This window comes from Centrocercus urophasianus, unplaced genomic scaffold (genome assembly GCF_019232065.1).
Source record: "Centrocercus urophasianus isolate 14NV4802_14NV808 unplaced genomic scaffold, USGS_Curo_1.0 seq_16, whole genome shotgun sequence".
Taxonomy (NCBI): Eukaryota; Metazoa; Chordata; class Aves; order Galliformes; family Phasianidae; genus Centrocercus; species Centrocercus urophasianus.
The window spans coordinates 23056782-23080743 of NW_024884711.1; the positions used below are offsets into that span (position 1 = coordinate 23056782).

The following is a 23962-nucleotide window of genomic DNA, read 5'->3' on the forward strand; positions in this document are numbered from 1 at the left end:
ATCAGATCCTCTCTGTCTTCTTTTCTCCAGGATGAACAGACCCAAGTTACTCATCAGGTTTCTTCTTTCCCCTGTCCGTCCAGGTATGGTTGAATGGCAGCACAGCCTTCACATGTGACAGCCAGTCCACCCAGCTTTGTATCATCAGCAATGATCTGAAAGTCAAGTGATGCTAAAAGCCACAAGTAGCTTCACACTTTGCCCAAAATAAGTCTGTAGGACCACCTAAGAAAATTTTCATCTGTGACAGAAGAAGCTTTTAAATAAGGTTTTGGGCTCGATTTTTAAAATGATTTGGGGGTCTTTTAGGTGATCAGACACGCTCACAATGGTCATAGAATAATGCATTGTGAAGTTCCTTGTGAAGTGCCTTGTGAAATTTGACTAAGCTAATATGGAAGCCTATGTGATGTATCACATACAGGTTATGGAAATAGTGGGAGCAAAGAGTGGAAAGATTAGGAATCTGCATCTGACAGCACCAAAACAGAAAACTTGTCCCATGTGGATCTCACATGAAGTCAGGCTTCTCAGTCTCTCTTACCACTTGCAGTACCTCTTTAAGACACAGCCAGTACCATTTGGCTTTTATTTACGGACATACTTGAGATGCTGGGGACTTTAGACTGACTATCTTGCCACAAAGTTTACAGGATGGAAAGCGTTAGACGCCTTATGTGATTATACATCATTCACAAACAAGACATTCCCAGCATCTGCGATTGTCCATCTTCAAGTCTTTAGGGCTGGAGCTAGTACTACAAATAACTGATCAGTATTTTTTCAGCAGTACTTTGGTTGCTTTGACAATGCCAGTTGCGAGAGATGGCATGTATTGAATTGGATACCTAGGAGGTAAGGATGTATTTACAGCTGTGAAAACAAAAGCAGCATCAATACTATGTGTCTAAGTACAAATCTGTTGCTATGGGAGTCTGAATTATTTTGAAATCTACATGAAAATACCTCAAGGAAACTTAGCACTGCAGCTGCACAAACATAGCTTGTGATGGGATGTTTCATAGAGGCTCTATATCAGGTTCTAAGGTTGAGTAGTCATATCAGTTCAGCTCCACCACAATAAGTGTAACTATCCTCTCAGAATGGATTGTTTGTTTGGACTAGGAATGCCACTGAGACTGGCATAACTGCTGAATGGGAGCAGCTTCATAGCTGTGCAGGGTAAATACCCCAAAACCCCCATGTCTCCCAGGAACTTCTGAAAATTGGATTTTAGGTTCCCAGGTTATTTTTTAGTGGATTTTAAATTCTTGTTCTGAATTCCTAGAACATAAATAATGATTCACCCACCAATAAGGAATAGATGGCACTAGCAGACTTAATATGACATATTCTGGACTTACAGTCCTGTGAGACATATTTCACAAGACTGCAAGACTTTCAGTTCCACTAGCAACAAATCCAGAAATATTTTATTCAAAGACTACTGCAATACTGTTCAAAATCACTTTTATCTCTGTGGGTACAGTGTGGAATGTTATCTTCAGATTCTTGCATGTATTCTTCCTGCTTTGGGAAAATTATGGGATGTTAATCCCCAGTATATGATTTTAAACTTGTATCAGTACTTCATGAAAAAATAGTCTAATTATTTTTTAACTTACAATAAGAACGATTATGACTATATGCTTTCCATTTAGAAAACCTGAAAAATTTTAAATGATACTGAAATAACAGTAAACACAGCATATTTATTCAGTAGTTTTAAATAAAATTTTCAACCCAGCAGGGCTAGCTACAAAGCATTTCTCTTCCTACAATGAGACTTTTAATTCAATTATGTACTCATAGGGGGAGAAAATGGTGTGTGTTCCAGACTGCAAAACCCATTGTCCACATGTGCATTCTCTGATCAAACAGATCTAATAATTCCTTGTTAAAGTCATCATTTCCCATTAGATGAGCAACTGTGGCTGGTAAAAGGTAATGGTTACAGTGTGTTACGCAATTAACACAGTGTGAAATGAACTGAAATATGTGTTCTAAAGATGATTTTCAATGGAAATAGAGTACTTAGACACTATGTATCGAAAATACAGATCCAAATGTGTGCTGTGATGAATGTTCTAACAAAATTGACTGTGCTTATTCACCACACATTCTACACATTACGATTACTGTGTTGTCTAAAGCACATCAAACGTTCTTTAGTGCTATGAAAGAGAAAACTTGCATTAGAGGAAAATTACTTGAAGTTGTCTGGATATAGATAAATGACAGAAATGTTTTCAGGCTTTTTAATGGTTTCTGCCACAAAATGTAGTAAAAATTCAGATAATCACAAGGAATGAGATCTATAATAAACAGCCAGTTTAGTAGAATGAATTAAAAAAAAAATTACGTACCTCTGAAAAAAAAAAAAACTAGCAAAACCATGAGTAAGCAGTGTTTTCTACATGATGTGTGCCAAATTGTGCAAGTATAACTCAAGTAGTCACTGAACCATAATATCCAGTTGTTCATAGATATAGAAGTTGCAGCTTCTGTCTGTCATAATAAATAAAGAGAGCAGTCTGGTAGCAAATATCTGATCTGATAAAAAGTTCCATAAGTCCTTTCACATAGCAGAGCATTTTCACAACCTATATGCTAAATGCAACTCTGGAATTTAAGGCAGTGCAACCATTTAATATCTCACCTAAGCAATGACACATTTCTAGAAATTGACAGTGCCCTGTGAGATGAAGTTGCAAGTTCTATTGTTCAACTGTGTAAGTCTGTAGGACTAGCTTTCTAAGATTTACAGCCATTCTACATGGGCAACTGGTGACTGTAACACACCAGATCCATGCATGCTCCAAGCCACAGGAGATGGAGTTATATGAGATTCCTGAGTGAATTACATCAGGTGCTACTTGACTTGAGTCCCTGTTGACAATCCCTTTTTCTCAAATAGATTTTTGGTATGACCCAGTATGACTAACTCAGAGCACCAGTAATGTTAAAGTCTAAGTAGCAGCCTTTAATCCCATAGACAAATCCTGAGATACTATTGCTCTCAAGAGAGCAAATATCTATCCTTGAGACAGACACATGGGTCCTTGGTGCTATAAAACCTCGAGTTAGCAAGGTACAGAGGTATTGTTAAGCATCTCAGAAAACAATTTCAGAAGACAGATATATTCTGTAGTTGAGAGAATCCGTCTGAATCTGTAATATTGGCAGCAGTACTCTTCAGGATCCCTTAGTGCTACAACACTAAGTTCACCTTCCAGTAGGGGTAAGATTAGGCTAATCAGCAATTAAATTACACAAAGCAGGGAAAGAAAAATAATTAAAAAAATAGATACACATTCAAGCATATCTTCCTGAAACAACTTACTGACCAGAAGACCTTTCAGGTGAAAAGATGGAGAAAATGGCTGTGGAAGCCAGAAGAGTCTTAAAACCAAGGTTCTATCTATACTGTGTGATGAAGAACAGTACAGAAATTCTCCATCTAGCTACTGGTAAGTTTTATCTATTTTTCTGTGTTGTACTTATGCTGGATTTCTTTTTCACATTCATTCTTTCGCTTTTCTCTTGAGTGTTGTTTTATTGTATATACCTGTTCTTGTCCCTGAGGCTCTTATTTTACAAGCCTACAAGGTATCGTGTTTGACGACGCCAGTTCAGAGCATACTTATGAGATACCCCCTTTCTCCTAGCACTAGTACATGGCAGCACTTAGATGGTTCTTAGATACTAGCCAATATCTCCATATCTGTTTTTCCCCCCTCCTTTTCTTCCCTTGTTTTCATTTTTATCATCCACAATACATGCTTTCAAAATTTCATCTCAATTTTGTAAGTATTTGTGACAGGGATTGTCTGTGTTTGCATCTGTACAATGGCTAAAATCACAGCTCTCATTATGCAAATATTAAGTAATAAATATTAAGTAAAAAATAAAAATGTATATGGCAAATTTAAAAACAAAAAAACAAAAAAAAAAGCCCACATTATTTCCATTCTTCTTTTTGCAATGGTCTTCTGAGCAAAATGTCAGGGCCACTCTTTTTGTTCCCTGAAAGTGGGATGAAGTGGTGTTCAGTTTTCAGAATGAAAGAGATGAGACACAAAGTAATCTGCTGACTAGATCTTGCCTTTCAAGCACAGGAAAAAGTGATTAGACTGTCTCTTCCATCTAATAGAAAAGATTCATTAATGTTAATTTACAGGACACATCATTATGCAACCTGTAATGTCTTTGGGTTGTGCCAGTATTCACTAAAATCTGGACAGAAAATCCACTGACTCCAGTGTGAATCTCACTACAGATTTCAATGGGCTTGAAGCTAGTTATCACAGGAACAGATAATTTTGCATACTCCAAAACTGAGTACTTAAAATCATGTCAGTGTTTTTATTTATGCAAAGAATGGCAGGAAATACAGCCCAAAAACCGGCCCAAAGGAAGAAGTGCAAATACTTTACAAGATTTGAATTTCTCATAGAGTATAAATGCGACCTTGGAACTGTGACCTTTGCAAAAAATGATGCAACGTAATGTGCCCAAACAGTGAAATGCATGACGATGATACCTCACTCCAGAGTTAAAGATACACACAACTGAACATACCAAATCTTAAATCAAGCACACTGCACCCATTTGTGGATGATATTCAGCTAGGTTACTTCAATTGATTAGCAGACAGACAGAGTTTACAGACAAATCTCATATGAACAGCAGTTTATTTTCATTCCACAGAACTTCCAAGTTCTTTGTGATTCAGATTGTCCATAGATGATTTTTTTCAATACACTAAGGGCATGAGGTAGTTCAAACTTACAAAGAAAAGATTGCCAATAATGAGGTTCCTCAGTAGCTCTTTTCAGAAACTTCAAAACAATGACCTGTTATTGTAGATGAAGAAATGTTGTCATCTCTCTGCAGAATGGTATTTCTTCAAGTGTAATATCTGCAACAAAGGACCTTGCATAATTGTCTAGAATAGTGCAAAGGGGACAGAGGAAAGCATAACGATTGCAGGACATGCAAAAACAGCAATGGGTAAGAAAATGAGACAAAACTATTTTCTCTCCTTGAACAGTGGGAAACAGCCTGAATAAGAAAAAAACATACAGCTTAGGAGCTGATGCAGTGATACACAAAGACGTTGCTGGGAGGTCAATTTCGCCTCCCAGTGATAAAGACCTCAGAAATGTGAGGATCCACACTGTACTCTATTTAGACTGATGGTTAACAGGATTTATAACAGAAATATAAATAATATAAGAGTGGAAGGACCCACTTCTAACAGCATGTCTTCAGGAAATGAGCCAATTTATGCTGGTCAGGCTGCGAGGCAATGGAGAATAATTGATATTTTTCTTCTAATAGGGAACAGCACTGCAAATAAACCCTGAGTATATTGACTATTCAGTAAACAAGTAAATAGAGAGTAAGACTGTCTTCCATTGCACTGCAAATGGTGTTTTCTCTGTTTAATTAAACTGTAGAGGTTAGGTCTGCAGAAGGACATATGCACCTTGAAGTCCATCAAGTTTGTTCCAGTGATCACTGAATCCAAATTTTCACAAAACAAAACTCCAGGACAATTGCAAACTCCTCCTTAAGTACTGACCACAAAGAACATTTAACATCTAATATATAGATAAGCCAGATATTTCTCTTCTTGAATGACTGGAGATTTTTAGTTTGGTAAGCTGCTTCATAGCGCATAGAGCAGAAAAGGATGGGATTCATAGTACTAGAAAATGTGATGACAGTAGGAAAGAGAGTCAGTAGGAATACCAAACTCACTTCTGCTTTCTAGGCAAGTGTTGTAACGATATGGTTCTTAGAGAAAACGTGAAGATGAGCCCTGTGTATTTTAAAAGGGAAATCTTTGTTCAGTTCTTTGAAGGAAAGAAATGACCAAGAGTTAATTCAAAGTATATTGCAGCTCTCATCTGATTCAGAGAAAAAGATAACGCTTAATAGTTGGAAAAAAACAGGAAAGGGGAACAAGAAATGGAAAACTGCTCTCACCAGCGTCTGCAGAAACTAGCCTGTTGTTAAACAAAATCACTTCCTCTTTTTCAGTTCAGACTCCACAAATTTTTTGTTTGACTGTGCTTTTTGTTTGTTTGTTTTTGTTGTTTTAAATTTTTTTACAGCAATAATTGAATGAACTTCATAAACTATCTTGTGAGATAACCTTTCTCCCTTCAGCCCAAAAGCTGTGCCATTGCATTGCATTGCATTGCATCACCTCAGTGATGTTCGCACGTTTAAACCTACCAAAAATGTTTACTAGCACAGGAGAATGTGTTAATGCTACGGCTTTTTCCTTAATGATATCCATTATTACAGAAGTGCTGGCAAACATTTTCTCTGCATGCAAGTAACCACGCAGACCTACACAGCTGTTTCCACATGTAACTGCTCCATATGTAATTGCAGCCACTTTAGAAACAAATGCAGGTATTCAGAGAGTTGATAGATAATAGTAAAGTAGTGTAGGCAGTAGCTGTAGCTGAGTTTTGTCTTTTTTCATTTAAAAAAATTTATAAATGAGGATCAAACTCACTTTAAAGCTAAACTTTCAGTGATCAAAATTAAGTAATATTTGTAAGGGTTGAAATCCTTGTTTTGATGAAAATGTAAACATGTTTCCTAGCTTTATGCAGTTTATCTTGAGCACATGGTGCATGTTAAAATCCTCTTTTAGAAGGAAGCAAAAGTCATTTCCCCAAACTGAAAACTCACCCACACAGTGCTTGCATTTGTAATACACACATACAAATGGACCAGAGGTAAGGGTAACTTCTAATCCATTATTAACTCTCATCAGAAATCTCCAAAAGACTACTAGTCTTCCATAGAACTAATTCATTTGCTAATGTGAACAAGAATTAGGCATTTTTTAATTGTGGATAGTTCCAAGAGAAACAATTTTCTTCATTTTACACAAAAATCTACTTAAGGTTTAAAGTTGCTGACATTTTTTCTTCCTACAAGAAGGCAAATGATGGAATTATCTCATTCCCTCAACACTTGGAAGTCATTGTTTCTAGCAAGTTTACTGTTTAGACCCCAAATAATCATTTCTTTAAACATGTGTGTCTGTAGTCTAAAGAGTAACTGTAAAAATGCCAGCTTGGTTATTCTAGAAATATTAAGACCCTACCTGTGCCATTTTGCAGTGATTTACAGTATCGTTAAAGACTATGAAGTGCTGATGTTGTAAGTTCAAAAGGGAAAAGAGGAGGAGAGGGATGCATTATTGAAAACCAAAATCATGTTGATAAATGGGAGGAATGGTCTGAAATCAATAACAGGAAATTCAATAGAGATAAGTGCAAAGTACTACACTTGGGGCTTGACAACACAAGTAGGTTAGTACAGCAAACTAAAACATGAGTTTGCAGTACACTTGCTGCTGCATACTAACTTTTTGTGTTAACACTCCTACTAAGCACTAAGTATAGCTTTGTGTGATGCTGTTTACTCCACATGCAGTAGAGTAGGCCACAAGTATCCACAAGGGGAGCTTGCAAAGAGAAATTAGCATGCTGTACATTTGTATCCAGCCTACAGTGATTTACTGGTTTATATACTCGTTTAGGCAGAAAACTCAAATGCAAACGCAAAGTATGGAGTTACAGGCTGGACAGCATTACAGCATAAGAAAGATATAGTCAGCACAGAAAGCACAGCAAGCCATCAGTGATAAGTTATGGAAAATAACCATGATATAAATATTGCATACAACACTGCTGCTAACATGGAGATAGAAACAGAAGATAATTCTTCATATTATGTTTTGTTTACTGTTGTTAAGAATATTATCAAGAATAGACTGTTTCTTTTGGGGTTCCAAGCTTGAAAGATAAGGCAAGTTTTGGAGCTGCTGTAAGAATACAGCCAAATATCCTACAACGGGAATTTAAAAGAAATGAAACTGTTTAAAAAATCTATGACTGCTGTCTGAGTCTGGCTTTCAAAAAAAATATAAAAGAATGCTTTGAAAGAAGTCTACTGTTTTTTTCTTTTAATCCATTAGGAATTGAAAGGAAATACATGTTCCATTTGCAAAGATGGAGATAGTCAACTACATTTTAAAAATATTGAAGTGTTATCAACCTGAGGGGTACATGAACAGGTCAACAAGAAGAACAGTAGGAAGAATACTTGGGTTTATTGTTTTCATTTCTTACCTTGAAACATGACAGTTCTACAAGAGAAAAAGGGATAAAGAGGAAGTAGGAGGAGGAGAGGAATACAGAAAGAGAGGTAGAAAGGAAGAGATTAAGAGTAAGAGAAGGAGAAAGAGAAAGAGGGAGGAAGGGATTTGCACAAGCTTCTCATAGGGAAGGGACAGAAGAATATATGCTTGAGAAATACTGGCTAAGTTTTGAGACAGGTTACCTTCAAAGAATGTGGAAACAAATCTATTGGAGAGTTTACACAAACATCTTTCTGTGTGGTCTAAGCATTCTTACACCATTTTAGCAGGAGCTCAGAATTAGCTTTGTAACTCTCTTTTCTCTATCTCTTGAAATCTATAAAAACGACACTAGAATGTAGACCTTCCTGTGGCCTGCATGTGACTTAAATATACGTTTTGCAATTAAGTACAGGGCAGAAATATCTATTATTTCAAACGCAAGAGGAAGTTACCCTAATTTTCTGCTTGATCAGTCACAGTTCTGTTTTCAGTGTCTCTTCTAAGTTATGTTCCTCATCTTTACAATAACATACTTACAATTGCAAATCATAATAAACAATTAATTTTATGGTTACATATTAAATTATGATTATTGGTGGTTTCTGTGCCACCTGGTTATTCAGGTAATATTTCCATCACAGTACTGCTTCTGTACTATATATATATATTTGCAGTTTGCATGTTATAATGAGTTCAACAGATCTTATATACAGCTAATCTTAAAATAGAAACCTGTGTGTTGACAGCATTTCTCATTCAGACAGCAGATTGAAAAGCTCTTGAAGTGGAAGGTGAAAAATCCATGCCTGCTTAGATAAAGATGAAGAGTTTAGTTAAAGTCTGAAAACAAAACAAAATAGAACTTCAAAAAATTCATAAACTTGTAATGTTTAAGGAGAAATGGTGATAACAAAGTTAATTGCCTTCTCTTGGCTACTAGCCATCAGATGTTTTAAGCCATAAATGAAAAGCAAAGGAAACATAATGTAAAGACTTTTTGAAAATAATGTTAACAATATCTTGTGGAAAATGAGAGAAAGTAGAAAGAAGCCTACATGATAGTGATTGCAACTATATCTTAGCCCACTACCTAGAAGCATACAAGAAATAGCTGGAAAATAAATGGAAATAGTGTATCTTTACTAGCAAGTGAGATTATTTTGTTGATTTGCTCTACCTCCAAGAAAATCATTCTGCCTTTCAGTGATATTTAGACACTTAGAGGCAACAAGTTTCTGTACTTCCCAGCCCTGCAAATGAAGCGCTGCTTATTTTTAAAGCCTACTTATGTCTTTACCTAAGGATTAATTACAAGTACCAATACTGTTTGTTACTTTGCATTTCTAAATGAGTTAATGCAATCATCTCATTACTTCCACTTCAGTAAAAGAAGTAGTTGTATCTCATCCATTCCACTGTATATAATAAAGAAGTGTGGAGCACTGTTTGCATGCGATCTAAAACTGGCAAAATGGACAAGAACAAAACAGTAGTGTAAGAAAAAACACAGGAAATAAGGATAATAGACACACCAGAAATCAGTAAGAAGTGAGCCATAAACCATTTCTCACCTCTGACATAGCAGCAATCTAGAAATAGATGCAAGTAATTGTCTAATGAAGTTCATTGAGTGGTTCATATATCTGTGAGATTAAAAGTATATTGAAAATATAAACAGATAGAAAAAGGTAGAGCTGAAGACAATAGCATATGCATCTCAAGACTGTTAGTTCAAAACTCAAATGGTGAAATAGAAACAACACTAAAAAGCAGTATAATTAAGGCTTGACATTTTTTGAGAATTAATAGTGGAAAGCTCATTAGAAGTCTTTTTCTTCTTTACAGTTTGAGACCTGAGAGTGACCATTGAAACTATGAAAATGGAGGAATTTATTAAAAAAAAACATATGATGAGCCAGCTTGTCTTTAAGAGTTCAAAGTTTAATTTTTGAAATATCTAGTTTTCAAATCTTCACTGGTGTGTTTCACATTTATGACATATTTTTGATCCCTCTAATTTCCCACTAACAACAGAGAGGAGTTCATTTCACACATCACTAAAGCTCTCCCTCATAGCTCTACCTCTACTTGCTGGAGGGCTGAGGTACCTTTTGAATAAAAAATAAACCTCACTTATGCTGCATCTTCTAGAATCTTATCCTTGACAACGAGATTGATGCTCTCAGAATTAAAGTTCAAATAAGACATTGGTTTCCTCCTGATCTAAAGTACAAACATAAACAAACAAACAAACAAACAACCTGTATTGTTTCTTTATTCCAAAGGCAAAGTCAAATAAAGGATTTGAAATATGTGCCATGTAGTGGACATCAGTCCAAGCTGAGGTAGGCACCCATGCCTTTCCAATGGAATATATTATCATGAAGACATCAACATTCCAATGAGAAAATAAAGTCCTCCGCAAAACAGAATGATCTATCTGCTAATTTTGGTAATGATGGAATTTCAGCTAATTAGCAGGGAATATTAAAAATATATATATATTTCACCTATATAATTCACAAATCCTTTTCGGATGTTTGGATCATGCTACATCTTTCAGGTTATACTGTGAGATGTATACTACCCAAGTGAACACAATATTCCAACAGACTTTCATTTTCTGATAATCTTTAAAGTCTTTAAAGAGTTATATTTTAATGAGTGTTTTTTTCACAGTCAGCAAAATGTTAAACTTATACATACACTTCCTCAAATTTATCTTAAAAAATATTTCATACACAAATTTTAGCATATTTTGAGTAAGACACTGCCAATTCTTTATTAAAAGAACAAAAATGTTTTATTAGGCAGTAGTCTGTTCTTCCAGTGTCAAAATGTTTCTGGAGATAGTATTTATACATGAGAGCATTAGTAGGGAAAGTCACAAAAGAACGTCAGTATAAATAATAATTACTTTTCCAGCTTTTGAATACTTGCAGAAAATCAGTTATTCCATTTCTCATAAATTCCAGACATACACAGAGATCAGAAGTTTTGAAAATGTTAAGGAGTGCTTATGTTTCATTGATACATATATATAATTGTTGAAAAATAGTACCTTTTTGTGAGAACAGTACATAATTTTGTCAAAATTAATTTCATGAACAACATGCCTCAAAGTTATACAAATGTGGTTTACAAGAATTCTGCAGTACACTCTTTTGAAAGTTGGAAGTTCTTAGCCTCAAAACTATTTCTGAGTGTATACTGTATATACAAATATCTGTATTGTAATGGAGTTCCTTAATGAGGGCATTTAAGATCTTCCTAATTCTAAACGCATATTTGCATACAATTCAGCTGGTGACAGAGCTATTCTTTAGATCAGATGCCTGGGCTTTAGATAGGCTTTACTTCTCAAGTAAAAGCAGATAATACTTTGTAATCACAGAATAACAGAATCGTAGGCATTGGAGAGAACCTCTGAGGATCATCTAGTCCAAAATTTTGCTAAATCAGCTTCCCTAGATAGTTTGTACAAGAAAATGTTCAGGTGGGCTTTGAATATCTCCAGAGAAGGAGAATCCACAGCCTTTCTTGACAAACTGTTCCAGTGCTTTGTAACCATCAAAGTAAAGTAGTTTTTCCTCCTGTTCATATGGTACTTCCTATGTTCCAGTTTACGTTCATTACCCCTTGTTCTGTTACTGGGCACCACCAAAATAAGCTGGTCCCATCTACTTAACTCCTGGACATTAGATATTTTTCAACATTGATAAGAACCCCCCTGCTTAGTCTTCTCCAGACTGAACAGTCCTAAGCCTCCCGTTGGACTCTCTCCAGAAGTTCCCTGTCTTTCTTAAACTGGGAAGGCAGAACTAGACAAAGTACTCCAGACATGGCCTCATTGGTGCAGAGTAGATGGAAAGGACAACCTCCCTCAACCTGCTGGCCATATTCATTTTAAGGCACCCCAGGATTGATATTGCCTTTCCTCTGATCCTTAGACACTTCTTCCATTTTCCATTACCTTTCAAAGATGATAGAGAGCAGTTTGGCAATCACTTCTGCCAGCTTCTTCAGCATTTGAGGATGTATCCCACTGGGGTCCATGTATTTATGTGCATCACATTTACCTAGGTGATTTCTAAACAGATCCTCCTCAAATAAGGGGAAGTCTTCCTTTCCCCAGACTCTCTTTCTTATCTTCAGGATCTGAGATTCCTGAAGAGCAGTCTTAATAGCAAAGTATGAAGCACAGAACGCATTCAGTAATTCAGTGCCTTCTCTGTGAGTTCTGTTACCAGAGCACACACCTTATTCAGCAGTAGGCCCATATTTTCCCTAGTCTTCATTCTGCTATTGACATACTTAAAGAAATCTTGTTATCATTGATCTCCCTCACCAGATTTAATTCCAAGTGTGCCTTAACCTTCCTTGTTGCATCTCTGCATGCCCTGAAAGTGTCCCTATATTCTTCTCAACTGGACAGACCTCTTTTCCACATTCTTTAGACTTTCTGCTTCCATTTGAGTTTTTCCAAGATCTCCTTGCTCATCCATATGTGTCTCCTTCCTAATTTGTCTGATTTCTTACTCTTAGGTGTATACCAATCTTGAGCTTGGAAGTAGTGACCAACAAACTCTTTTGGGCCTCTTTACTTGCCAATGCTCTAGCCCATGGCATGCCTTCAAATAAGCTCTTGAATAAGTCACTGTTCGCTTTCCTAAAGTCAAGGGTTGCAATTGTACTTATTGACTTGTTTCTTCCATGTAAGATCCTGAACTCCGCTATCTCGTGGTTGCTGTATCTGAGGCTGCTCCTGACCTTCTCATTCCAACATGTCCTTCCTTGACTGTAACAGCAAGGTTCATCAGCACATTTCTCCTCACTGTCTCCTCCACCACCTGCATCAGAAAATCATCTTCCATGCACTGAAGAAACCTTCTGGACAGTGTGTGCATGGCAGTTATGCTTTTCCAGCAAATATCAGAATTGTTGAAGTCCCCCATGAGAACCAGTGAGCGTGAGGCTACATTCAGCTATCTGTAGAAGGCCTCATCAGATTCCTCCTCCTGTTAAGATAGCCTCAACTGTGTCACTCAGATTAGCCTACCTCTTACTTCTCACCCATAAGTTCTCCACTAGTTTATCAGTGATCCCTAGGCAGAGCTCAATACTTTCCAGTTCTCTCACGTAAAGATCATTTTCACCATCTCACCTTGCTGGATCATCTTTCCTAAAGATTACGTAGCCATCCACGAAAGCATTTTAGGTATGAAAACTGTCCTAGAGTGAGATCATGGCCCTGTGACCACACATAGATCCCCAGTTCTTCTTGGTTATTCCCCATGCTGCGTGCATTGGTAAATAGGAATTTCAAAAAAAAAAAAAAAGGGAGCAGAGGATGCAATCCCTGTTTTAATCTGCATTCTCATGACACGTTGTGTTCATAGCAGTTTGTAATATACCTATAGAATACCAGGTTACAGCATGAGAGTCAGAGAATGCATGACAATGCTGTGATTTAATCACAGTAGCATACTCCAACTAAACACCTTAGAGCAGTATTGTCTAGGCCAACATACAGCAAAACACCACAAAACCTCCTTTCTGCTCTCCTATAGGTGGAATTATAATATTTCTTGGTTCATCCTAAATAAGTATAGTGAATTTCAACATTTTTTGGCATTATATTTTTTTCTCAAGGGAAATTTTAAAAGACAAGCTTTTTTTTAAAATGTGAATGTTCTAGTTTGTTTACTATCAGTTCAAATGTGGGGAAAAAGGTAGAAAGGGATAATATGTTATGAGTTATTTCATAAGCAAAGAAGAAAGTGAATTTTCTGTTCTGTGCTGAAGTATTTTGATATAAATAACAAGTTAAAGTCTTTCAAGTTTTCATCACTGTAGAGAAGTTTGATCTGAAACAAATGCAATGTAAAACCTCTTATTTCCGGTATCCTAGATTTCTTGTCTTAAAAACATGGAAGATTATAAATAAGCTCTAATGTTGATCCACCCAAGGCAAATTAAGTATATTGCTCCTTGCCCAATTGTATGATCCATATATTTTTGTAATAATTTGTTCAACTAAAATAACCACATTTGTAAACACTTTATATTATTAAAACAAAGAAAAAGAAAAAAAAGAAGGAACAAAGCCACTAACCTCATTTTGTAAACATCAATACCTTAACCTTCTTTAATCCTAAAAATATACCTTTAGAGCTATGCATCTTTATAATATCTAGAATTGGTGGCCTGCAGTAAGGCAAGATTTGCCTAGTCTAGCACTCCATTAAGGCATTGTTCATGTACAAGACCCAGATATCCATATGTACACTGTTTAACTGAATTAGAAATACTCATGCTCACTGAATTCCTTTTTCACCTGTCAGAGAAGTAATTTTTTTAAAAGTTAAAAAACACAATATAGTTCCCAGAGAAACTGAATGAACCGCAGTGTAATATTAGCAGATAAGTAACACATTATATGCTTTGATTTTAGATCCCTGTTTCACAACCAGATCATCAAAACAACTCTTCCAATTTCATTGTCAAGAAAACTTATCAGGAGTAGCAAGTTCTTTTAAGGCTTAAGACTAAAAACATGGTGACTGGCTGTGAGAGGCAGATAAAGTACCAACTACCACAATTAGAAGAATCAAATCTATTGCTTAAAAAATAACTCTTTTGCGTCTTGGTGTTACTTGAAATCTATCTATATATATCTATGTGGTATATATATATATGTATATAATTTATACAATTCATAGAATGCAACTACTTCATATATTCATGAACAGTATAAAAAAAAAAACATAACGAAGTTGTACCAGTAGTAATCATTCACATTCACTCTTCAGAAATATAAACAAGAAACCACACATGTAATGTTCAATCATGATACAGGATGCTAATCATATTTAAAACTGGACATCTATATACTAACATACGTAAATTAATACCCTATTGAACTAGATAGCAAAATTTTCACTGACTTCAATGGAGCCAAGATTTTACTCCTGGTTATAGAATGTATTACACTGTGGTATATATTCACAGCACTTACTTTTCATACAGCACAAATGAGGAACACTACTAGTACAATCACAATTCCTGTCAGAGAAAAAACAAATGAGTTGTAGCCCAACATACTCCTGAATGTAATCAGAATCTGGACTGTATGGCTTGGACATTTTCTTTCTCTAAATCTACACATGGTCTAGAACCACAAGGTTGTCTTTGGAAAGTCACATATAATGAAGAAATAATTCCCACAGGCATATGCATTTGAAGGAACCAAACATTAATTATATGCAAGTCTTCTCTCCTACTTGTACATTATTAGGAAAATGTTTACTTGTTAAGCATATATTTTATTCACTTTGTTTCATTCTCGTTTATGTTCTGCATGTTTCAGCAAGAGATGTCCACAACTGGATGTTGTTTCAAACTTCTCACTTCTTGAAACATTAGTAGATTTATTGGGACTTTGTAGAAGCCGCTCATGATGTTGTGCACATTTGGAAGCTGACCCATCTCTGTATTCACAGCTTTCACAGAAGAGCACAGAACCTGGGGTAAGAGTGAGAGGGGGAAGGAAGCATTGCTAGGAAGGATAATTCTGAAAGATAAGGGGAAGAAATACTGAGTTCTTCCTTAGGCAGCCTTCTTTTAAGCATGGCCTTGCTATAGTCACTTGTAAACCGGCTAGTGGGGGTAAAGTGTGCCAGTACACACACAAAAATATATAAAAGCTAGGAGTTTTTCATTCATATTAAGAAAATTCCCTAATCCATATACAGGGATCTCTTAATTCCATAAAGAGAAATCAGTGCCTCAGAGGAGGCTAGAATTAAGGCAATGGCAGGCCTGAAACAGTGTGGCATCATGTTTCCCCACTTCTAAACACTGATGAATCATTTCAAACAAATCCTGAATTTTGTAATTCATCTGAACGGGGTCTTCCACTCAAGTTATCAACACCCTTCGTAGTAATGACATTTTCTTGCTAAGAATCGGGCCTGAGAAGTTTTTATATGTTCTCCATACATGTCTACAAGTATTTACACGTACTCTTATGCACACACGTATATATACACACACAAACATGCCCACACGCAAATTTATAAATATATGTACATATGCAAAGAGGTAAGATTGAAAACTGTGTCAGATTTGGAACTTTACCCACTTTTCCGAACCATTTAAACTACCATCTACACAGTACATATTGAAACTCAACTTTAAGATTTCTTTTATTTTTATGTACAGCTCATTTTTTTGTTTGGAAATAAAATATCTAAGTACAGACAAACTGTAATGTTTATATGTATAGCTTTCAACAATACTTTAGCTGAATAAATGCTTTGTACATAGTTCTGTCTTTTAATGAGTTTACAGCTACATTGATAAAATGGATTCCTCAATTCCTTGATTGTTTTCAACCAATAACAAGCAGAGAGACAATTACAAGTTAATATTAATAAGCAGCTCAAATAACACTGGTTAAATTATGTACAATACAAACCATTCATACAAATCAAGACTAGGATATTGAATTTGTTACAATATTTTGTAATAAAGATAAGACAGCCACTTATAACTTACATGTCCTCCATGAGGCATTTTCCTTCCTAAAGATCATCTGGAGGGTTTTAAAATAGCTTTGCTTACTAAACTCAACCAGGTTTAAAGAATCAGAGCTTAAAGAGTCAGAGAAACATAAAACCAGAACGTCTGCCCACATGTAAATTCCAAATGTTTGCCCATCTTTACTGGTAACAGGCTCACTCCATGGAAAAAGAGCCACCTAACACCACCTTGAATGTGCCTACTGTATGCTGGAAAAAGTCACTATGCTTTGCTGTGTTCATATAGCAAGGAATAAACTCTAGACACACATTTTTCTCCCATTTTAACAAGTATTAAGCCCTACAGTATTATTTACTGGTACAGCTACTCCAAGCAGTAGAATGCATGAGTGGGGATTATTGGTATACACTAAAAGGACTTTCAAAGAGATTTCCACCACACTGTATAAGAAACTGTTCTCTGTCTAGTTAATCCATTTTGCTTGATAATAGTTTATCCCAAAACTTTAGTTATCAGACAATGAAAATCTCTCTTAACAGGAATCTCAATAGATATGAGCTGAAGAGTGTGTGTCTCTGTGGTTATGATTTTATTTCAAATCCATAGTGATTTACAACTAGATTAATACATGGTGCTGACTGGGCAAAAATGACATTATATTGTTTTCCACTAACATATTTGCAGCCATATGACATCAGCAGCAGGTAGACACATTCCAGGCAATAGATGTGGCTTTCCTCCTTGAGGTTACAGCCCTGTCATACGAATTCCTTTATTCCCCAGGCTTCAGTCTCAGACACGTGTTTATCCTCACCCTGAGGGGAAGTAGGGTGTGTCACTGTGGTAGTTGTAATCAGGACACACCTTCTGTACTAGTTTATAATCTGTACTATAAAAGGAAATGTAAATACAGATTACTTTAAAGGGCTTGGAGCAGAGCCATGACACATGGCTCTGGGTCTGCTCCTGATAACAGGTTTTTGAAGGGTCATAGTTGCAGAGTGTGTTCTTGGTAGCCTTGTCAACCTTTTCGTACTCGATTCGACAGTTAAAGGACTTGGAATCTTTGGCATCAATCACTGTCTGTTGTGCCAAGTCAAATTCCACTATTTTTGTAGGGGGCACTAGGCTCACAGATACATTCCCTTGACCAGTGGAGTTATGCCTGAAGTAAACGCTAAACGTCCCATTGCCATGGTCAACGATTTTCCCTGTTATTAACAGATTTAGCTTCACAGTCTTGATGTTGGAATGAAAATCGCCCCAGCCAAACATTTTCTTAAATTTCCCAGTCTTGACAATAGGCCGTCTCTTTGCCCTGGGCCGAGGCTCTTGTAGGTCTGTGGAGTTCCTCAGCCAGTCCCAGAGATCTTGCTCAGTATAAGTTTCTGGGGCATCATATCGCAGGTCCAAATCTGTATCGTTCTCCTTTCCACGAAAAGTCTGTGACAGCAGTCGGCTGATGGACAAGTCTTTGCTACTTTCTGTCCATATGTGCTTTAGTGTGGATTTGGAGCTTCCTGATTTAAGAAGTTCTGATTTACCTCCATTTGTTAAATTTGCACAGGTAACCTGAAAAAGAATGAAGGAAAAGAAAAAAGAAAGAAGACATTAAGATATATAATACAAAACCCACCATTTCCACCTGGGAAAATGAGCAGATTTCAAAATCATAAAGAACTATTTTTGGGGAGAAAAAACTACATTCTCTGTACTCAAGTAGAACAAAACATAACTGTCTATTTTCTTCTTCTTTCCAAGTAGTTGTTATTTAATTCTCTTTTGTCAATCTTTTGCCTTCAGAATTAATTCTGACCATTCATTTAATTCTTCGGCATACAAGCTATGTCTTCATGATGCCTATAATTGATGAGTAAGGAATGAAGTTTGCAAAAACTAAGGTACACAGCTGTGTCATCCTGCTTTTGGTGACCATTTCTCACCTCAGAGTCAAGTACTTTTATTTTAATGTTTTCTCCTCACAGTAGCTGTTTTTTCACCCATCTGAGGCACATTCATTTATCTTTACTGCCCCTTGAGTTCACTGTTAGGGTGTTGTCTTGATGCCAATTTGACCATGCTCAAAGTTCATGTCACTACAAATCTGACAGTAGCAACCTAATTTCCCTACTCCTTTTGTAAAAAAGACATTAGTCTGCAGTCTTGACTAAGACCTTCAGTAACAACTACAGTATAAATAATAGAATAATGTAAGTTTTAACAAGTTTCTTCAACAGCAATAAATCTACTGTGAGTTATACCCCAGTTAATGCAAGAGGAGTCACGCTCTTTTGCTCCCTTTCTAGATCAGCTACTGATTTGCCTTATCTGTATGAAGTCTGACATGCATTTCTCCCTTCCTCACTCCTGTTTCCTCACATCTTTCTCCATGAACCAGAGCGGTCTGTGCGAGACGGAGAGTCATATGTGCAATTTCAAGAAAAAATATGGCTACTTATTTGAAAGTAATAATTTTTAACAATTGTACAGAGCACATTTAAATTTAAAAAAAAAAAAAAAAAAAAAAAAAAAAAGGAGGGAGAAAAAACTGTAGACCATGTTCCTAAAAATCATAAATTTCGGAGATAGGTTTTCACAGAATTCAGTGTTGGAGCATTTATTTATTTATTTATTTATTTATTTTCTCTTTGCTTTAATTGTGTGGAAAACCAAGAAGAGAAGCAGCCTCGCAGCTGTCTAACTCACAGCAGTTATGGAGAGCAGGAAGGGCTGGAATGAGCAGGGGACAGCAAGAAAACAGGAGGCATCTACAACACCCTTAGACTCATTTCTTTAAAAGCTTAGACCAGGCACACTACCACATTTTTTTTAGTGTTTGAACTTACATGAAGAAGCCATTGAGTTTCTTATTTCCCTTTTCATGACTACATAATTCATTCTGAAAATGCCTGGTTTATAACTCTGTGTTCCGGCACTGAGTTACATTGTGCCTTTATATTTTCAGTTACATCTTTCTTTTTACTTAAAATAGAATTGAGTATATTCCCAACTAAGGAAATATATTGAAAATTGGCTAATATTTAAACCATGACCCCTCTCTACTGCTATAACTGTAGGTATATGACATGGACAATGTCTATCACAGCTTGACCTTTTCATTTCCTAACAATAATGGAATTGAAAATGCTTTCATTAGCTTAAATACACTTTCAAGACCAGTTGAAGACATATACATAAAAGCAGACTAAGAAGCCTTTGTATCCTCGGATAGGAGGTATGTCCACAGCCTTTACAGTAAACAAATAGGTAAACTGTTCTGTCACATCCCATACTACAGCTTCCCAGTGCAATTCCAGTGAGAGGAGTGAGTAGAAGTAATAGCTAAAATATGGGTTTTATTTAAGATCTTGCCAAAGGGATGACTTTTTCCTCTTTTGAAATGAAAGAAGGATAAACACAGCCTAGCATTTTGATAGCCACTTTCTAGCTGCATCTTAGAATCAACACAGTGAGCCAGGAGAGAAGCTGTAATGAAATGCACTGATGGTGCACTGGTTAATGAAGCAGCAATGAACATGTCACAGAGAGAGCGAATGAGACTCAGAATATAATTTTATAGTGGCATATGTGGAAGGCGTGCAAAATAAGGGGAGATATGTGGCTAAAAGGAAAAATGTGCCTGTCCAGCATGAATCTGTCAACCTGTTATGAATCTAAGCAGGTAGTTAGAAGAGCTAGTCTACCTACAATCTGTAGGTAGGACACAGATTACCGACACTATATTTTTCTTTCCTTGGAGCTTGCATTTCCTTTGTTTGCCTTTCTGCCTCCAATAATTTACATTTCATAGGATTATGCAGCAAGTTCCATGTAACAAGATGTAATGGAATAAAAACTATTTAAAAATAAGGTCTTTTTTTTTTTTTTTTCCAGCTAAAACTGAACAACAAAGGGAAGCAAGTATTTTTTTTATATATATAATTGCTGACTGATCCAATACAAGTACATTTTTGAAAGCCAGTATATTTCATGGAAATGAATGATTCAGATCCCATGTATGTTCAACAGCTTCATACTTGACCTAATAAATACAACTGATTGTTACTGTCATTTATTTAGTAACGTCTGAAAGGCTTCTAGTCACGCAGTCAGCCCTGAGACCTCTGCAATTTTCATTGTGGGTAACTGACTACATTCATGACTAAAGGCCTGAACCTGCCCTCCCTAGTCAAGTGTTTGTGCGAGTACTCGAGAAACAATCCACAGTTGTTAATAAAAAAGTTCTAGAATTCATAGCTCTTCACTAACATTTTCCAGCCAAGTACCTTTTCATGTACTGTTAGTGCACTATGTGCTATGAAGAGCAGCTAAATGTATCCTCGGAGACTGGCACACCCAATAATACAGAGCACTTCTGTGTAATAGAATTTCTGCAAGTGCAGCAGTTATTTTCACATGAGCTAATCCACAATTTTCTTCTGTCTCTCTTCTTTCCAACCATAAGTTTGAAATAATACAGGAAAGATCATAAAATCCATGTGATTTTGCACTTAGCACTGTGAAAACCAGCTTACTGAAACACAGACTCATTTTAGCAAAACCTGAAAAAAGATCCAATTTTAAATGACTAATTGAAGGTTATACCCCAAAGTAGACAAAATTCCATCCTGGCTTTTTCCTTCTTCTTTGACTGTATGTGCATATAATCCAGAAACGTGCATACTGTCCGTTAACAAGTAATTCAACATAAAACGAGTTGCCTTCTCTTCCAAAACCACAGCCACTCACAGACTGCAATGCATTCCCCTTCATTATTTATCTTTTTTTCAGTAACAAATTTCAGTAAGAATTCACTGGGACAGTTGAAGTCTATACATTAGGGACGAGAATGAGCATTTTTCTCTATATTTACATAATAAAAATTTATAGAGATGACAGGAACAGATTTATGTCTACTTCACTCCACAAAAATAAGACCTATTTCAGCTTCTGTTGGCTGAAGTGATCATGGTCCAGGCTTGTTTTTCATTGTATGTATATACAGAGCTTTCTATGATAGCCCGTCTTCACTGGTAGCTTTAAGCTTTACTGTAATGGAGGAACAGTAGAGTATACAAGAAACAACAAAAAATTTTGCCAAGTACAGTGCAATAAATCAATGTTGCAAAAGGGCTGAGGAGATGAATTTCCTGTGACTACGTAGCTAGAAGTGAATAATTATGATGTCAGTAGTGTCTGTATAGAAAAATAGTAAGGAGAAAAAAGATTTAGGAAAGCTTAGCCATTACAACAAATGTTACTGGAAAAGCAGCTCAGTAAGTATAACAAATTGACCTTTGCTTCCAGACTTGTATCTTTAATGGAAAATACAACTCTCCACTACCTAGTAAAGCTTACTGATATAAAAAAGGTACAGGGACCAGACTGCCTGGAACCTTTTTCAATGAATAATGACAAACAGCTATTCCATTTCTTTCTATTTTTTTAGGCAGAAATATAGACAGCAGTTTCCCTGGACACAATACATCAAAGCACAATTAATAAAAGACGTAGGAACTGATCTGTAATGCAGCTTTTTGCTCCATTAAAACAGAATTTTCTTTTCATTCTATATCCTTCTTTCTGAGGATGAAGAAATTTTCATGATGATGTTTAGCTTCATTAGATGTGTTTTAGTGAATATCTGCAGTTCATTTAGGACTTCCTAAGGGATAGGTAGGATTTGTCTCAAAAACCTTGGAATCCTTTTTAAGGCATTGAATTCTGAATGCTCAGTCAGATCAAACCTGAACATTTGAAACAAAGAAAACAAAGTTGGAAAGTATGTCAGGAAGTCGTCAGGGTCTTAAGTGGTGAGTTAGGCTCTATTCTCATTTCAGGGCAAAATCAACCATAGTAGTATCAATATTAAGATTAAATCTCAAATTTATCTGAGTCATTCAAAGAGATACACAGTATCTTGATTTCTCACTTTTCTCTAATACAGTTCATTATCTGTAATTACAGTATTGGCTTAGAAATTATGTATTTGTTTCTCTGAATATATGACTACTTGAGGGCAAATGAAAATGTAAACAACAATCTAATACTCAAGGTACAAAATCTCTCTCTTCAGGTAAACAACTAATCAAAACTGAAATCATTTTTGTTGGCATAGCTCTGTAGCAATTTGGCAGCACTGTTTGTGTACTCTCTGTACACAAGAACTTAGAATTTTCTTTCCTCTGTCAAATATCCCAGCCGATGGAACAGTACTTATGGACATAACTGGAAGATAGACTCAGTGAAGGAATTGTGGCTGCTATAAATTGATATGTGAGAAGAGGGCAAATGCAGAAAATCTCTCAAGTTTCTACCTCACATAAGCAGAAATCTGTGTGTCAAACTTATACAACATTTTTCTGTTTGACCAGCAAAGAATAAGTATTTAGATTTTTTTCTTTTTAAATCAAAGCATCATCAAGCTCAGATGAACGTGAAAAATGAGACAGTAAATCCTAATTTACTCAAATGAGAACACAAAAATGGTTATGTGGGATCAAGCCAAAAACTCTGGCCTCCAACAGCAGCCAGAGGCCATTTATAAATATGTTGAACAGAGGTCCTTGCACAGAGCCCCAGAGAATTCCATTGGTGACCTTCTTTCATTACTTATCATTTTAAATGAAGCACCTGAAGTTTTCTACAATATTATGTAAAATACTGATTTGGGATCATTCACTTCAATTATGTGTAAAAAACAATATTTATGTTGCACAGAAACCATAGGGAATGTAAAATATTTTCCATTGTCTTTTAGCTGTGAAATAGAATTTAACATACACTGCAGTTCTTGCATAGATTTTAAGTTTCATTAAGATTTCCTTTGTGCTATTTAAATTCGTTTTAATTTTTAAGCTATACTGTTTGTTCCAAATGGCTTTTATTTGAAGGAAAATTTGAGCTTTTTTAATATTTTGCACAATAGAGATTATCCAAGACCGGCAGCTAATATGAATTCAGTGAAATTTAATAGAAATTTAAATTAGAGTGCTTGTGTCTGTTGATATCTGATTTGGACCTGGCTAAGAATCAAAGGGTAGTTACAAAATTCATATCCAAAGGCTCTGATATATCAATAGGTACACTTCTTTATTTAGGTGTATTACAATTCTTAGTAATTGTATTGTTTATTATAAACACAATGTTAGTAGCCTATTATCCGTAAGTATGAAAAACTAGTTAGTTTCAAATAATCTTCTCAGAATGCAAAGATGATACAACATATTCAGAGGTTGGTTT

General features: G+C 35.9%; 1 protein-coding gene and 1 long non-coding RNA gene across 2 annotated transcripts in view; one reads left to right on the forward strand and one right to left on the reverse strand.

The window, feature by feature from the left end:
- Positions 1-23962, forward strand: part of LOC122159739 — a 55824-nt gene that overhangs the window by 9798 nt on the left and 22064 nt on the right. Inside the window, exons 2-3 of the long non-coding RNA XR_006168602.1 lie at positions 31-83; positions 3363-3470. This is a non-coding gene — a long non-coding RNA (uncharacterized LOC122159739). The remainder of the gene's footprint in view (positions 1-30; positions 84-3362; positions 3471-23962) is intronic.
- Positions 17531-23962, reverse strand: part of NXPH1 (neurexophilin 1) — a 132520-nt gene continuing 126088 nt past the window's right edge. The window contains exon 2 of the mRNA XM_042817564.1: positions 17531-18292. Coding sequence (XP_042673498.1) covers positions 17531-18292 — 762 coding nt within the window. The remainder of the gene's footprint in view (positions 18293-23962) is intronic.